This window comes from Peromyscus californicus, unplaced genomic scaffold (genome assembly GCF_007827085.1).
Source record: "Peromyscus californicus insignis strain IS unplaced genomic scaffold, ASM782708v3 Scaffold_11__1_contigs__length_118956290, whole genome shotgun sequence".
Classification (NCBI taxonomy): Eukaryota; Metazoa; Chordata; class Mammalia; order Rodentia; family Cricetidae; genus Peromyscus; species Peromyscus californicus.
Genome location: NW_026294402.1, coordinates 69,677,572 through 69,695,441, shown reverse-complemented (window position 1 = coordinate 69,695,441; position 17,870 = coordinate 69,677,572). Strand labels below are relative to the sequence as shown.

Below are 17,870 nucleotides of genomic sequence, written 5' to 3'. Positions count from 1 at the left end.
TTAGCCCAGGCTCCATGCATTCTGTTCCTGTCACCCTGACTTTGGACTTAATCCTATCTCATTCTCTAGGTCTTTAAAAGTGTTCTTTCACTACACCTAGACTTCTTCCTGCAACACACACTGAGCTGAACACCCTCAGCTCCTGGAAGAAGCATATGAATAGCCTGTCATCTCTCTCCACTAGTCCTGTTTCCTGGACAAGTGTGCAGTACCTTTGGGTCTGCCTGAGCAGACTGCATAGAGTAGGGGCTCAGGTAAGGGAGGAAATCAATGGTTCTTCCCAGATCTTCTGTCTCTCCCTACACTTGGCCCATTATGGACTACCTTTCCCTGACAAAACTCGTCTCTAGTAAGGATCAAGTCCTGAAAAAAATGACAATACAGAATGCTCAGGGTGTATTAGAATAAAAGTAGGTTGGGGGACCAGACCGAAAAACCATCCCAAACAAACAAACAACCTCCCCAAACCATCATCTTCCTACCCAATGTTTAAGCTTTTTAATACTTAATGTTTTCAAAGAGACTATGCATCATGTATATAAGATCTGAAAAGGTTACAACATGAGCTCTTAAACCCACCCACCACTCAAGAGGAGAATTGGAACACAGCTGTTGTATAAAGACATAGGGAGCTTGTTTTTCTTTTTGAGATGCCAAGGATACAACCAAGGGTTTGCTTGTACTTGGATAAGCACTCCACCACTGAGCTACATCCATGCTCATTCTCTCTCTCTCTCTCTCTCTCTCTCTCTCTCTCTCTCTCTCTCTCTCTCTCTCCCCACATAATATATCTATATTCTATTGTTTATCTGTCCATTTATCTACCATCTACCTCTATCTACCTACCTACCCATCTACCTACTTATCTATCTATCTATCTATCTATCTATCTATCTATCTATCTATCTATCTATCTATCATCTATCCACCTATCATTTATTGTTTATTATTCATTTACCATCTTCTATCTGCCATCTACCTACTTATCTACCCACCCAACTGTTTATCTTCTATCTTATCTAACTATCATTTATTTATTTTAGTAACCTTTTGAGACAAGGACTGTTTTTGTAGTCCCAGCTGGATTTGAACTCATGATTTTCCTGCCTCAGCCTCTCAAATTCTACCATTTGTGTTTAAAAAAATAGTTTGTATCATGTATCCATCTCTAAATAAAATTGTTTAGCCTTGCTTGCTTCTGAGTTTTGCCTTATATGAGAACATTCTGCTTCATATGTGTACACCTTACATTGGGCTGTTTCTGGTTTTTTTTTTCCTTCTCTTTGGAATAAAAGCTCCAGGAGCAGTCTTTTCACATTTCCAGGAATGCTGTGAGTTAGAATTATGAGTGGAATTACTAAATGAGTGTGGATCCATGGTTATATGATGACGACAAATTTGTTGTAGCAAAGATGCTTATTTACACTCCCAGGGTAGTGTATATGTGTCCATGAAAACCCATGTTATCCCTGTCAGCTTGCGTTACTGGAACACAGGCAATATAGAATTTCACACTGCAGTACTTCTGTGCTGAGAGACAATGCTCCTGGCTGCATGGGCTGTTAGCTCCCAAGCACCTGACTAGAGAGGCCAGCCTAAGACACTGCCATCCAGATTGAGCAACCGTGGCCTGCATCTTGTCTAACCCTAATATAGGTGGACAGGACACTGAATGGAGACAGGAGATGAAGGTGCCTGCTGGGCTTTGCCATGGTTACACAGTCGTGATAGGAGGCAATCAATGACAGAGTGAAACCTGGAAGGGACCCGTAGGCCAAAGCCTTCATTTTACGTTTAAGGAGACGGAGGCTCACAAAGGTTAAATTACTTGGCAAAGTCTAAGAAGTAATTACTACGTGAACCTTTCTCTAGGGCACTTGATTCTTAATCCAGAGTTGCCCACGTTTAGTAATTGAAGACAGCATGATGTCATGTGTTAATTTCTCAAAGAATTAATTAAAATATTATATTAAAAAGACAGCATGATGTGATTTATAATGACTTTAAATATTCAAATAATCGATTTATTTTTAAAGGCAATTGTTTAACTTAAATGACTGATGAATTTGATAATGTGCACTTCTTTGCTTATGGTGTGCACAGGAGTAATATTCAATGGGATGAATAGAAGACAGAGACAACTTCAATTATGGTTTCAATATGCAAATTTAACTGTACTAAAAGACATGGGTCTCTTGAGGAAAATAAAATAATCCCCAATTATCTCATTGATGATTCTTACTTTTGGGTCACCTTCTCAGGAAAATGTGAAGTGAAGGCATCTCCTTAAAAAGTGTATGTGTGTGTGTGTGTGTGTGTGTGTGTGTGTGTGTGTGTGTGTGTAAAACAAACTTCAAATTCTTAAGTTTCAATTTAGCTCTCCTTTATGAACATTCAAATTAAGCTGTCCTAAGAGACTAGGGGCCATGAGATTATGGTAGGACATCCTCAGTGAACTTTAGCTTTATAATGTAAAACTACTTTACACTGGGACACGGAAAACTAATCGAAAAGAGACCAATATGTAGGAGATACTTAGTGCTCTTCAGATTGATCGTGCTGTAACCCAGTGCAGACGACTCTGACCTGCTCACTACAGGGAAAAGAATCCACCTGGGGAAGGGAGGAAGAGCCCTAGCAACAGGCTGGGAATCGGTATGGGAAGCGGCTCGCAGCCTACAGGGGAAATGCTGGTTCGTGTCGACCTTGGGAATTCTCTGCTTCTTCACTCCTGCTCATCTGCCTTGCTCCTCTCTCTACTCCAAGGAGTCATTCTTCTTTTAAAAAACATTCCTTCCGGGCTGGAGATGGAGCTGAGTTGGTCGTGGGCTTGCTTCAAATGCTGGAATGTTCTGGATTTGATCCCCAGCACGACACAAACTGGGCATGGTGGCACACGCCCAGGTAGTGGAGACAGGGGGGTCAGAAGTTCAGGTCCTGCTTGGTTACATAGTGAGTTCAAGACCAGCCTGGGGTACATGAGATCCTGCTGCCTTTTTTTTGGGGGGGGGGGTAATGTTTACATTTGACAGTGTCTTTGGTTTGGTAATAAAGCCTTCTGGGTACCACCCCTCTCTCAGTGCCAGAATAAAACTTTCCAGGTGCTCATTACTTTGGCGCGAGGGTTTGGAGGGAAAGAACACCTAGTGCTTTTGCCCAAGAATGCTGACTATACTGTCCTGAGTTACTTCTTGTTCAAGTTTTCCTCCTGGCAGTCATTTTAATCAGCACTTCTCCTATTTAATGAGCTTGTAGTGCCATTACATAATCGCCCAGCTCGCCAGATTAATGATGAAAAGAGGAACTGATTTTTCCAGCTGCATCATTCGAAGTAAACGTTAACTTTCTTTCTGAGTCCTTCGTCTCACAGCATTAGCGTGACAAATATGTCTTTCTCTAGCATAAGTAATTAGAATTTAATCACTTTAACTGCATCTTAATTACCCCAAATGAATTGAAAGGACATTTAATAGCAAAGATTAAATTGCCTTAATGAACGATTTCTGTGACTCCATCAATACTGGAATCACGGTAGCCGCTCCTCACCCACTCATCAAGACGCCTGTGATGAGCGCCACTGTCACTAGGTGGCATTGCTTCACACACTTGTATATCTATTCCCCTCCCTCCCCCTCCCCCCAGTTCCTCTGCTTAAGAAGGCAAGAAGAAAAGAAAGTGAAAAGCACATAGCTTGTTGTGTTCTTCTGGCAACCTCTCTCTTTTTTTTTTTTTTTAAACATCATCAGCTGTTAAAAGAAAGGAATTATTGCAGAAACTGTCCATTCTCGTTACCCCATGACATATGCAAAGAATCAAGGGTGGCGGGTACATTGGAGCCTGGCTGAAACTGAGTTGCTCTCAGACAATCATGAACATACACGCAGAGCTTTTTGTCTGTTTGCTTTGTGTGTGTGTGTGTGTGTGTGTGTGTGTGTGTGTGTGTGTGTGTGTGTGTGATGTGTGTGTGTGTGTGTATATGTGGGGTGTGTGTGTGTGTGATGTGTGTGTGTGTATGTGGGGTGTGTGTGTGTGTGTGTGTGTAGAGTCCTAAAGTATGTGTAGAGTCCTAAAATAAGCTGATTTTGGAAGAACAGAGCCAAAGGCAGATGAGAACATCAGCCTTGGAAGTACGGGTGGCCTCGGGCCTTTGGGCCTTCCTCCAGGCATGGGTCCCAGAGGGCCAAGCTTACCCGCAGAGCACGTCTAATGAGATGGGCCTTTCCCATCGATAATTGTTTAAGTGAACAAGTGGATATATCCATGAGAGATGTGAGCTTCACATCTGTTACCACTCTGGCTGCTTCTTTGGAGCCGAGCAATTAACAGAAATCTTGCTTATACATCTGAGAAGAAAGAATGTTTCAAAAACTTTCCTTGAGAGCCTGAGAGAAAAGATTTACTCTCCAATTTCAAGAGCTTTGTGATGCATGGACCTTGTTAAACGGATGCTTAAGATAGAGAGTCAGGCTGGGCGGTGGTAGCGCACGCCTTTAAACCCAGTACTCAGGAGGCAGAGACAGGCGGATCTCTGTGAGTTCGAGGCCAGCCTAGTCTACAAATCTACAAAGTGAGTTCTAGGACAGGTATGGCTACACAGAGAAATCTTGTCTTGAACAAAGAAAGAAAGGAAGGAAGGAAGGAAGGAAGGAAGGAAGAAAAAAAGATAGTGAGTCAGATGTCTACATTCTGGGAGCATTGACTATGGTCTGGAACTGGCAACAGAAGCCAGTGGTGTAGGATATGCTTGGCCAGTGTCATTAAATTGGGGAAACTGAGTCCAGGACATCAGTACATTCCAGTGGAGTGACTAAAGACAAATTATTTAACTCCACTACAGAAAGCGTCAGAGAAAGCAAAAGTAACTACCACACACCATATAGATTCCCAGACCTTCATGCACATTAAGATCACCTGGGAGCCTGGGTCACATCCCACTCTATTAGACTGGAATATCTGGGGTTGCAGCCAGACATTAGTTGTTTAAGTCTTTAAGTTTTTTCCATGTGTAGTAAGACTTGTGAGCCATTGGCATAGACAGAGTATTAAATGGGAATGCCTACCCCAGCATGCAATAAATAGGTGAACAACCAACTTCAGTTCTCTCCTTTTTCACTTGTATGGCAGCCCTGATGAATTATCCTCCAGGGCGGGGCTGTGTTCAGCTGTTGTCTTATTAAATCAACACATTAAAGGAATGGAAATGTTCTAGAAGCTATTTGTTCCATTGTAACATCTTTGGGAAGAGACATATGTAGATGATAGAACAGTAAGACCTGATACATAATTGCATGTTTGTGTCAAATGGTCAGATTGTCACATGATTGGCCCAGTCACCTGTCACCTCAGCAAGAAAGTAAGCTTTATCAGAGTGAATATACTTGTTTCAAAATAAAAACCTGTAAAGTGGATGAAATAGGAATATATGATTGTGTACTAAACTCATTTACATTAGAAATAAGACCTTCCTTCTTCATGGACTATGAGACTGACATTTTCCATGTAGAAAGAACATGGCAGTCTTCTGAAGGTGCTCACTGGTCTTGTTCAAATGTTGACACACAGAAAATGATCTGTGATGCATATGGGTTGAATTTTTTATTAGAAATGTATTTGATAACAAGCATAGCTTCATGAGATCCTCTTTCTGTAGCGACCCATGGTTTGTGTGTGTGTGTGGGGGGGGGGCATTCAATTTTACCAAAGCGTGAAAAATCTTAGTGCTTAAATAGGGTCTGAAATGAAACCAGTTATTTCACTTTCGAGCTACTGAGGTTGAGTTACAGAAACGAGTGTGTGTTTAAATACTCTACTCTATGCAGTTTACTGAGAACACTGGGCATTATCACTTCAAGGACATGGCTGCCACTAACTATGGAAGCCGAGGAGTGAGACACCTGGGAACCTCCTTCTAAATTACCCACAGCCACTAGAGTTGAATATTTCCTTTTTACAAGAAAACCAAGAATGGATTTTTTTTTTTTACCAGTATGCTCTGTAAAGAACTGTTGCTTGGGAGAACTTGGGGGACCAGCGTGTTTGATTAGCTGAATTTGCCACGGATGTGGAAGATGATGACATCAAACAGCTAGTGTAACAACCTCCTTAAAGACCTCGTAGATTAGAGATGACTATAGATTTTCCCCAGCACGGATCAAAGGGACTGAATTGAACGTTTTAGCTTAATGATCCAACTCTTGTCACACCCACAGGGACGCAAATTCCGATTTTATATGCTGGTGTGCACGCGCCATGCCACGTAGGGACAAACCAATCAGCCCCTGATCTTTGACGACGGTTTTGATCTTTTCGACGACCCGGCAGGGCCAGTGTTTATTCTGGGAGGGGCTTCCTGCTCTCACAAATTTCGGAATATTAGCTCTTAGTGTTTCTTTGCTACAGCGTGGAATCCTGTACCATCCCAGCAGCTTTTTTAGAGACAGAGTTCAGCCTTAGGCAGCGAGGCCGTGGGGCTCTGTCCAGGGTCCTGACTCTGGGCCAGGGCTCCATGCCTGCAGGCTCCGACAGCCCTTTCACTCACCCCGCGGGATGGGAAAACAAAGGCTTCCAAGCTTAAGGCCCGGGGGCTGCCTCCAGACTCACTCAGGCCAGTTTGCTGGGAAGTAAGCAAAACAAAGGAACTGTTAATCTGTGCAGACAATACTGGTCCCAGCTTCCTGGACTTCAGACTGCCAGGGTCACCTCTGCACTCATTGCTCCTCTTAGGTAAAAATATGTCAGAGAGCATAATTCGGGCATGGAACAGAAACAGTCACCCTTTCTGGGTAGGTTAGATTTCCGGGTATAATTGGTAGGGAAGGAAATTGTGTCTTCCTCGATGGGCCTTTTGTTAGGCATCCTTTTCCTCCTCCACACTTTCTTCCTATCAAAATACTGCTTAGAAAAATCTTTAGGACAAGGATGCTCTAAAAACAAAGCCTCAACCAGCGTAACATCTATCTCCTGTCCCCTCGTCAGGCGGCCACTAGGGGGCACGCGCAGCGTCCTTAGCACAGCCACCCCAGCTGCAGCAAAGCGAACCTAGGTTCCAAGGTCCGGGAGCGAAGCCAGCTCATCTCTGCCTCTGCCGAGCTCACGCGGGGCAAAAAGCTTCGAAGACAGTCACGTTGTAGGCTTTGGATGGCTTTACTGCCACGACCTACCTGTACTATTGGTAAGGTTCTCTGTCAGTTGTAAGCGGCTGGGTCTGGAGGGACCGCAGTACCCTGACCCTGGGAATTCGGAAATGATACTCAGAATTATTCAAGGATCTCCAGGCTGCATTTGGGGGGTGGGGGTGGGGGACGGGCGGGAAGGTAGGCACCTTCTGAACATGTCATTCGGTTTGTTTGTGGTGGGTGTCCTTCTGTGACAGCCACAAGATCAACACACCGCAACCACCAGGTCTCCTTAAGCCTCAGAAAGCAGGCTTAGCTCGCTACAAAAACTACAATCGCTAATTATCGCCACAGGCACCTCTCAGCCTCAATGCGCTTCCTCTCCTCATGGGATGTAGTTGCCCCAACGAAAAATGCACAAAGGCAACTATTGTCCCACCAAGGGGACAGATAAAGTCTGTGAGAAAGATGCTGCTCAGAGCCTTCTGGTAACTGTCCCCAAGTCCTTTTGACTTTATAACCGGCTGGTGTGTGTGTGTGTGTGTGTGTGTGTGTGTGTGTGTGTGTGTGTGTGTGTTCCGACTACCCCAGTTCACCCCCACCATTCATCCCTGGAGGCTCTCGGACTCTCGGCTGCCTCCTGATAACGGGTTATCCCTTAGCCATGCTGGGAGAAAGCCATCCCAGGCCTTGACCTCAGCCTCCAAGGCGGACACGCTCGGTCGCGCCCTGCCGGCCCTTTGTTCAAGCGGCAGAGGGCTAGCAGCAGCTGCATCACGGGAGAGCCACAGAGCAGGGCGCCAGGAAATCGGTGTGGTGCTGCCGCCTTCTCCTCCCACTCGGGAGCCCAGGAGCCGGTCCAGCCCTGGCATCTCTCATACCCAGTCCTGGCCTCTCTCTCTCTCTCTCTCTCTCTCTCTCTCTCTCTCTCTCTCTCTCTCCACCCAGAATTCTTCAGGGGTTGAACAAATGCGGTTCCTAGGGCTCAGCCTAGCACTCCTACCTGGCAGCACCAGACACTTGAAATGTCACTGATCGGGATAAATATTAACACAAAAGCAAATGGACGTGTGCAGAGCCAGTTATCAATCAACCAGGCCGCAAGGCCACCTCACTGCAAACACTGCCCAGGTTGGGTTGGGCAAGACTTTCTCAGGGCCACTTCCAGGTAGAAACCCCCCCCCCTTGCCCCCAGCTTAGATCTGCCTCTAGCACAGAGGAGCAAATACCCAACCGCAAGGGGGCGAAGTACCGGGTGCTGAAGGGCAGGCCATCTTCATGCAGGGCTCTGGAGGTCTCCTCACCTCTGGCAGGCTCTGTGTGCCCAGCACACAGCCTTGCCTGGGCTGAGGACCTGAGCCGCCACCATCTCCTGGGTGCACAGCGCTAGAGCGGCAGGCACTCACTGGTGGGGGTCTCTTGCAGTCTCTTCTTGCGCTGTCAGCTCCCGCTGAGGGGCCAAAGCCTTCTGGAATATTTAATTGGAAGCTAATCTCCTCCTGTCTTGATAGACGCCCACGTCAGAGGCGGGGCACCCAGCTTAGCTTCCCCACCCCACTCGGGACCAGAAGCGGCGAGCGTCTGGTCACGCTGCGTTTTAATGAGCAGCAGCAAGCATTACGTTGAGGCAACATATATTGATTTTTAAAAGGTAGTTAATTTGGTGAGAATTTCCTCCAGTCTTTCACCAGCGCTTGTAATTTATACACCCTTCTGGCGCCTCCCCAAACATACTGCCACGTGCAGGGGATTTTGACCCTCCAAACATGCTGCGTGGAACACGGGGGCACAGAGAGGCAATGGAGGAAACCGCCCTTCCACTGAAGAGTGAAGGAACTAGGTCCGGCCTTAAAAGGGGGTTGAGAAAAGATGAGGGTTTAGTCTTAAGAGCAACAACTAGCAAAAGCTGCAGTGTGTGTGTGTGTGTCGGGGGCTGGTTAGCAGGCCCTGAGTTCCTGCAGTTGCCAAGGGAAAGCATCAGGCTGTCAGTCCTTAGACTCCATCACTGAGACCTGCTAGTCACCATTCCAAGGACCAGAAACCGACCTCTCTTAAGAAAGGGGGGGAAAAATCAACGAGCCAGCCAGGTTGGTTGTTCTTTAGTGACTCAAAATAGACTGACTTTCGAGGCAGAATAGATGGTTCTGGATTCTTTGCATGAGCACCTCGCCCCCTCACTGAAGACTTAGGCCCGATCCTTCTCACTCTTGGATGTTACAGAAACAAAAATGAAAGGTGGTGCTTGGCTCTGTCTCAGGACACCCAGTGTCCTTGGGTTTGGTGTCTGCTGGAGGAGCCTCCCATTTTCCACACATTCTAGGAAAAGGCCACATGCTTGGAGCCAAGAGTAACAAACAGAGCTAGCCTTTGGGACCTAGTGTACAGACACCTTTTGATGACCTCCTGGGTCCCATGAGCACCTGCTCAGCACCCAACTCGTGCCTTTGGTGTGCAGGTTCTAGAACTCAGGCCTTCCTTCACAGGGCTCCCCAGCACCAAGCAACCCCCATCCCCAGCTCAGTTTTCTTATCTGGAGGTCAGAGGGTCTTGCTCAGGGTAGACAGGCTAGGTTTCCAGGACTAGGTAGGTACTCAGCTCAGCACAGGACCTATCCGTTCTTCCTTCCAGGGTGTGACAGAAGACTATGTGAAGTGGCACTGATGTCTGGAGTGTCTTCACCAAGTGGCGGGATGGGACTTTCGTGAGGGAGTACGCTTTTTATCCACACTTCCCGTGCCCCCACACTGGCTAGCCTCAGAGCCCTACCTGCCTGGAAGGTCCGGAGCACTGGCTTCCAGCGAAGGTACCGGTGCTATGGAAGGTTCTGAAGGTGGAGCAGTTGGGAGAGCAGCAAGAATCAGCTATCCTGCGGGGAATCAATGAGCCCACCAGGGTCTCCACCGCTACATAAAGTCATAGTGCAACCGTGAGGCTTAGGCGCAGCATTCGGTCGGCTCAGGTTCCCTTGTCCTTCGCCTCACCAGAATCCTGGGCGCACTAACCCGAGCCTGCCTTGAGAACTTTAGAGCAAAGGACTGAGTGAGCTAAGCCGGAAATTCTGGGCGGTCAGAGGCCGAAGCAGGGTGGCACCTACCACCAAAGGCCTCTAGAGCCCAGATGCAGGGAACACTAGGGTAGCCTCGCGGGCTAGGATCCCAGGCTCGTCCGCACCTGCCTCTTCCCAGCTTCTCATTGGCAGGCACCGGGTGGGGGGGAGGGGGGTTTGGCCTCATGCTTTGATTTTAGTCCGTGAAACGGCTCAGTGCCCTCGGCTCAGAGCGGATTGACTGTCTCTCATTCTCTAGGGACGAATTAATGGAGAACGATCAGTTAATTAACAAACCCTGATTCCAGCGTTTACCTTTCCCTTCACCAAGACTCAGACCTGGGCTCTGGGCTCAGAGGAGGCTGTGTGTGGCTTGAGGCGGGGGGTGGGGTGGGGGGGTGGGGGGACGCGGACGCAGGAGTCAATCAACGCGGCAACCTCCACCCAGGTCTCATGAACACAGTCCGCCCCTAGGCTGCCCTCTTCTCGCGTCTTCAAGGGTCGCCGGCTGTGTCTGAATCCCTGGTGCGGTTCATCATCTGGGCTCAGCTGTCCACTAGGTCTCTTGGCCCACTAGAGGAGTCAGGCCTGGCGCTTGCACTTGGCAGCCGAGACTTTCAACGCTCAAACATCAAACAGCCTGCTGGGGGTTTTGAACTGGGAGACCAGCTTGCTGATTGGGGGTGTGGGGGGGCGACATTTACACACTCCTACCCAGTAGCACCGAGATTTAGATGAAAAAAAAAATACGAAAACAAAAAAGCAAGTTGTCAGCGGTGGTCCTTGGGCTCAACCGGGAGGTTCCTGGGGACCTGGTCACTGTTTGTCTCCGTCCCTCTCCTTTCCACAGCCGCAGCGCATGTGTGGAAACCCTTCCAAACCAGCCCGCCATGCACACATCGCCTGCAGGTTTGGAATCTGCACACACCCTATCGAAGTGCGGTTCCCCGGACGCGCGGCGCCAATACAACTGGGGGGCAAGAGTGGGTCGCCGCGGCCAGCTCAGCCAAATATTGACTGGTAGCTTGAGTAGTGCCAGCCCCGCGCCGGGTGTGTGCCGTGAGCAACCGGACCCAGTTTTAGGCGTTCTTCGTCCCTTCCTAAACCCGCTGTGTTCCGCTGAGAACCACACACCCAGTGTTCCACCAGGTTCCAAGAGTCTCTCGGCCTGCGGCTCAAAACCCTGTAGTTCTGTCCCCGAGCACAAATGCGACCCCAAAGTCACGGAGGCCGCCTTGTTCAGTCTTTGAAGCCTCCCACAGCCCAATGCACTGAGCTCCCGAAGGAGAAGGTCGGCTGCCTAAGCTGGCTCTTCCAGGTCTAGGGAAGAAAGGGGAGGCGGAGCGGGACGAAGCGCGCCCAGCCTTCTCTCATTCCCTCCCACCTTCAATCCCTTATCTCGCCCACGCGCCCATCGGCTCACCTGCTAAGCGGAGCGCGGACATGCGCTGGAACTCCGGCTCCTGCAGCCACTTCCACATTCTCCGAAAGGTCTCCCGGCCGGACTTGAGTTTGCTCCAGGGCTTGGGGTTTCGCAGCAGGTCCGAAAGGGTCCCCTGGGAACGGCAGAGCACCCTCTGCGCGAAGATGGCCTGTGGGATGCTGTAACGTTTGAGCTCGGTGGTGATACGCTGCGCCACCTCTTTGGTATTGATCTCTTCCATCTGCCCTGAATTACTTCCATTGCTGACCTGCGAGCCGGTCACCGAAGGGTTGGGCTCCCGGGCTGTGCCCAGGAGCTGTCCGTGGCCCTGGGCATTCAGGTGGGCATGGGGATGGTGTGGAGGAAGGCCGTTGATGGGCACCATGCCGGCCGAGGTGGGCGTGAGGTGCTGCTCTCCGTGGCGACCGAGCATGGCAGGGTGGTGGGCTTCAAAGCCATTTGGGGTGAGCATCTTGTCGGTGGGCATAGCCGCTCCAGGATGGGCATAGTGGGGAAGCCCTTGCTGGGAGTTGTGAATGCTGCCCAGACCGGAGCCAGAGAGGGGCGAGAGGCTCTGGCCCATGCTAGCCACGTCCTTGTGGTAGGGGGTATAGAGGTTATTCATGGAGGCCAGCCCGCGTTCATCCCGCATAAGTGTGAAACTACCGCTCACGTTGCCCGCCAGGCGCTGGTGGTGGTGTGGGTGGTGGTGGTGATGGTGGTGGTGATGGTGGTGAGGGAACTTGTCGGACACGGTGGAGATGGGCGGCAGCGGCTGCAGAGGGGTTAAGGTGGTGTAGGTGGTCGGCATGCTCATACCTGGGGGAGTTTCACAGGCCATGGTCATGGTGGGGTGCAGGGGGCCAGCCAGGCTGTGCTCAGGGGCGCGGTGGTGGTGGTGATAATCGCTGCCTCCGCTGCCGCCGTCCAGCAGGGACGCCATGCCCATGGACCGCGGGTGCGCGGGAGGCAGGTGGCTGCCGCGGTGCCCCACGGAGCTGCGCGCGTGAGGGCTGCCGCCCAGCAGGTCGGCAGGGGCGGGCACCGGCTCATGGCTCACCCCGTGCAGCTCGCCGATCGCCTCCATGGTCAGCTGCGCGTTCATCGTGATGCGGGCGAGCGGGCTGCAACATCGATGTGGCCGGGCAGAGGCGGCGAGGGGCGCACGGAGTCCAGTCTTCACATCGGCAGCCGCCGGCGACTGTGGCCTTTCTTCCTCTTACGGTGGGGAGCTGTGTGTCTCGCTCTTTCTCTGTGTGTCTCGCCTTCTCTCTTGCTCCCACCTTCCCCTCTGCTTGCTTGCTTTTTTTTTTTTTTTAAATATTAATTTCCAAAAAAGGATCCGCGCTGTTGGGAGAGCGCGGTGCCCCTAGCCCGCCCAGCCCGGCCCCCTCACGCCCCTCTCTTTCTTAGAATCGTGCTGACCCCGGCTCCCTTGACGCGGCCCGTGCGCCTGCCGCGGCTGCTGCTTGCCCGGCGCGCCGCCCGCCAGCTCGAGCCATGGCTCGGTTACTGTTGCAGACTGTGGCCGCGATTCGGTAGCCGCCGCCGCTGCCGCTGCCCGCCCTCACGCCCGCCGGGCGCAGCGCGCATGCGCGCTCCCAGGCCCCGCCCCCTCGGCCCCAGTGCACGGGCTCCGTGACGTCCCAGTACAAATGAACCGGGTTGGGGGGGGGAGGGTTGGAGTGGGGGGAGCAGAGCTTTCGAGGCGGCGCCGGATGGCCCCGGGGCGGTGCGCACGTGCACGGGACGCGCGCAGAGCGCGACTTGGAGCCGCTGCCACTGTCCCGGGAGGCTTTGCTTCCTCCCCCTGGTCTTCCTCACTGCCTTCCCCTCTCTTCCCAGCCCGACTCTCTTGCCTAGCTTCTGTCACTGTGGGCCAGTTAGGTTAGAGAGTTAAAGCCCCTGGGTCTGAGTGGCTGTTTCCCGGTGCAGGTTACCCGCGAGGAGCCGGGGGGGGGGGGGGCTGTGCCATGGCCCTCGCCCACTCGCCCACTGGGCTTTATTCCCTGGAGGGTCGCTGGAGGCCATTCTCCAACCTTAAATGCCTGGCCTATGGGGCCTGGGAGGTGTATATCTTCAAGCCCTATGTTAGCGTGGCCGCATCCTCCCTGGTACTCCTAGATCCATCTTTCCCCATCCGAGCCATGGGCAGAGGAGCACTCAGTGCCTTGAGTCCGGATCGAGGCCACACCTCGCTGTTCCAGACTTCAGAGGAGGTCTTCCACTATGCTCCCTATTAAGGCGACGTTTCACTTCGGTTGAGCCTGCTTGGGGGGTCGTGAGGGGGACAGCAGAGAGTGCCTGGATGGGCTCCCTGGTTAACATCGGGGGCCGGTCTCTTAGTTACTTCATAGCCTTCCTAGAAGAGCACCTAGAGGCTGCTGCTGCTCCGAAGGGGTACCCACTCAGGCAGAGTGCACGTGGCCGCGCGGGTCTCCGCTTGGCCCGCAGGGACGCCTTCCTCTTCCCGGCGTCCCTGCAAGAAGCCTCCAGATTTGAAAATCAATTCAGCTCTGGGCATAATTGCGCCCTTGTCACAGTCACGCTCCAATCCGGAATTGAACCCGGGCCTTCAGCCTGGTGGGGACGCGTGGGGAGGCCCCCAGTGTGGGACACACACCCGGCCGCCACATGCCGCGGCTTTCTTTTATTTACAAAAGAAAGAAAGAAAAAAGTCCGTAACAAAAGGCAGAGCCTTGTCTGCTTAGGTGCTTTTATCCCTTGGAGAAAGGACAGATGTGCCCATTGTCAGACCCGTGGCAGTTACGGCCGGGTCAGCGCCGAGCCTCAGCCCGGGGCTAGCGGTGTTCACAATAAGGATAGCCTCGAAGCTGGGCTTCCAGGGTTCAGTCACTGAACAAAGTGTCTGAGGCCTGCTAGTCGCCAAACACAGAGCCCACCACCGCCTGTGTTTCCTTCCCCATAACCGTTTTTCAGAGAGGCTAGGATTGAGTCGTGGTGGTGGGGCTCTATGAGAAAAGTTCGGTGTGGTGAACCCTGGGGACGAAATCCCATCAGCTAAGGCACAAACGAACTCATCTCTGAGCCCAGGTCCCTGCCACCAACAGAGCAAGATCACTCCAGGTCAGTCAAGGTCAGTGGGTACACTAAGACTTCCTAGAACGCTAGGCTCTGGGACTGACTAAATCTTCTGGGTCTCATCATCCGAAAGACCCCCATCCTACCCAAATAACTGCTGTGGATCCTACTTCCTGCCCACTTGGTCATGGCCATTTAGGAATCTGGAGCACCTCCCCCAGGAAAAGGTCTTTTTGTGGGGGGGGGGCGGGGGAATCCACTGGCCAAAACCAAAACTATACTAATTTAATTTATTATCATCTCTTCAGACACATTCAAGCATAAAATATTTTCTATCTAGTGAATCAGCTTCAGAAGCCAAATCCACGTTCCTTTCTTATTCTTGAATCCCTTTCCCCATCTCGTATAAGACCACGGGGTGAGTTAAAGCAATCCACGCTCAACTGTTTCTGCCACCGTATTTTAATCCCATTGAAATGATTGATCTGTCCTTAGGATCCTCTCTTCTTGAAAGACCGTTCATTTAAAAAGTGAAAGAAATCAGTACACAAGTTGTTCGTGGTGTTCCTCCCCTGACTCCATTGGAGACTGGGAAGACCTCCTTCGTGGAGACTCCTGGCTGAGGCCCTGGAGCCCACGGAGAAGAAGGGTGGGTGGATCGAGGGAGCTCACCTCTGCCCGCCCACGCAGCAAGGGACTTTGTCAAAAGGTGGCTTGTTTCAGCTTCGGTTCCCAAAGGAGAAAGGAAGTTCTGGAAGGATCTTTTGGCCTTGTTCACTTCAGTGTTTGACACCCGTCCCCCCCCCCCACCCACGAACCCACTCTTGCAGGGCAGTAGGACTTGGTTCATGAATCTTCCTCCTCCTCGTCCTCTTCCTCCTCCTCCTCCTCATCCTTCTCCTCCCCTATTTCACACCTTTTATTGAAGCAAGGTTTTCCTGTAGTTGGTGAGTCAGAAGCAAGGTGTTTTTGACCTCTCAGAAGCATTTCCTGTCATGGACTATGGAGTGTAGAAAGGATGTCCCCCCACTCCGGCCTCTGAGGGATTGTCAAATGCTAGGAGACTGGGGTTATCTTTTGTTATCTTGTCTTCTTTTCTTAGAGTTCCCAGCACAAAGCTTGGCTCCCTTAGGTATACTCCAAGGGAAGAGAGAATTAGAGTCTGTGGAAGAATTCCTTGAAACTGGAGAGGTAAGTGTGTGAGGTGGAGGGAAGGGTTATATTTAACAGCTTTGGTTCTAAGCAACTGCAGGATAATTAAAGAAAAAAATGTCAAAAATTGTATTAAAATACGTGTTTAAAAAACAGGGGTGAAAGTCTCGACTAGATGCTCGTTACAGTATTTTCGTATTGGAAACCAGCTTTTGTGCTTCTGGGGACTGAACCTAGGGCCTTGAGCTAGGTAAAGACTCTATTATTGATGTTTATTTTGTAAATGTCTCAAGTGTCTGGGAGTGGGTGGGTAAATGAAATGTGTCCTCTGCTAAATAGGCTTCAGTTTGTGAGGAAACATCATCAGACTTGGGGAAAAGGCCATTCTTGTAAATACTGGCCACACAAGGTTCTCTGAGAATGGTCCATGTGATTCAGAGTCAATGGCTTAGTTTTCTTTGTGAGCAGTAGAGATGTAACATATGGACCATTCAAAAGAAATGTTTCTCGGCTCTCTGGGCCATCAGGTGCTCTGTTCCTGTTTGGTATCTGGCAGTCCTGGGGTTCAGCAAATGTCCCTACCTAGGACTTCAGGGTGAGAGACCCTTAGCCTCAGCTTCTGAAGCCCTCTAGCCTTTCTGAAGCGTGCAGGGGCTAGCATGAAACTCCCGGGGAGGGACATGTGGGTGGCATCCGGCTACAGCAGAACCCTTGATAAATGGGGTGAAGGATTTGATTCTAGATGCTTCCAACAGGGTTCTACTGTCTTCCTCTGGAGTCTTTCCTTTTCTGGAGAAAATTTATTCCGAAAATTGCTGTTGGCGCTTAGAATAGACAAGAATTTTAGAACAGGTGGTCTGATGGTGCATTATTGAAAAAAAATTTAAAACAACAAATTAATTCCCAGTTCCAGTGACACCGTTTCCCAACCCCCTCCCCTGCACAATAGGGGGGAAATAGTGTCTTCTCATTCGGGTGGGGCTTCTAATGCCCCCTTTCAAACTTTGTGCCTGTATTTTGTGCCTATATAGTTTTCATTCCTCTGTCCGGCTAACCTCCCTCCTCCTTTTCCTTCCTAAATATTGTTTTGCGCATGAAAATGATTTTAAACCCAGTACTTTTGCACCACCCATTCTTTCAACTCCTATCCCCCCATATTCCTCAAGAAGAAGCCTGCGGAAGGGCCATCAGCTGCCCCTGACCCCCACCTAACATGGTGTTCCAGGAACTGCTTGGAGCCGCCTCGGTGGCGGTGGGAGAACTGACCACGTGGAGAGCATCTCTGGTTACTTCCTGGGCAAGGAGGAAAACCACCTGCTCTCCTGGGACCCTGGGTGAACTACCAACGGAATCTTCTGGGTTGAAACTCTTTCTGGGGGTCGCCTGCTTTGGGTGTCACAGAGGCTGTGGGACTAAGGGAGAGGCTTCTAGCTCCAGGGTGATGGGTGCCAGAGCCCAGTGCCGGGCAAGGTTAGCCTCACTCCCGGGACGCTGGCCTTCTGTAGTCTGACCTTCAGTGGATTTTCTCTCTTGGTTAGAATTATATATTAACGGAGAGAGGCACCCTGCCCAAGGTGGTGAGGGAGCCGGTGAGGAGCCAGTGAATTTTCCAGATTTGGGGCAGCGGTGAATACTCTTTTTCTAGCCCTTGTCCTTTGGAGGTCCGCGATGGATTAGCAGTGGCCGTCTGGTGGTGGAGAGTGTCCAAACTGGGAATTGAAAGGAAGGGGTGAGAGTGAGGACCCTCATGGCGGTGCCATTCAAAGCGACTCAAAGTAAGGAAAACGCAGAGGGGTGAACGGAGGGCCAATTGTACTAACGATGCTCTCTAGTACTTCTTCTCCGAAGCTGGAGATAATTAAAGAGCAGAAGTCACCAGTCACCACCCAGCTGAGAGTCCCAGATGCACAGGGCTTAGACCAGCCAACCTACCCCAAGCCGGGGCCCGACGCACGCACGCCCACTTGGCGAACTCCACCGTCGCCCGGCAACGCGGCCAACGCAGGCCCAGAACAGCTGCACTTGGGAAGGAGGAAAACTCTTTAAACAAATCATTTTGGTGTCTAATCAATTAGTGTTTGCGAAGTCAAGT

The 17,870-nt window shown here is 50.7% G+C and overlaps 1 protein-coding gene and 1 long non-coding RNA gene across 2 annotated transcripts in view; one reads left to right on the top strand and one right to left on the bottom strand.

Moving 5' to 3' along the window:
- Onecut1 (one cut homeobox 1) overlaps positions 1-13,173 on the bottom strand; it is a 34,244-nt gene extending 21,071 nt beyond the window's left edge. Inside the window, exon 1 of the mRNA XM_052714400.1 lies at positions 11,585-13,173. Coding sequence (XP_052570360.1) covers positions 11,585-12,689 — 1,105 coding nt within the window. The 5' untranslated portion in view covers positions 12,690-13,173. The remainder of the gene's footprint in view (positions 1-11,584) is intronic.
- LOC128095448 (uncharacterized) lies at positions 11,819-17,838 on the top strand. The gene is made up of 3 exons (XR_008213247.1): positions 11,819-11,924; positions 12,654-12,808; positions 15,729-17,838. It is a non-coding gene; the product is annotated as an uncharacterized LOC128095448 (long non-coding RNA).
- The last annotated feature ends 32 nt before the right edge of the window (positions 17,839-17,870 follow it).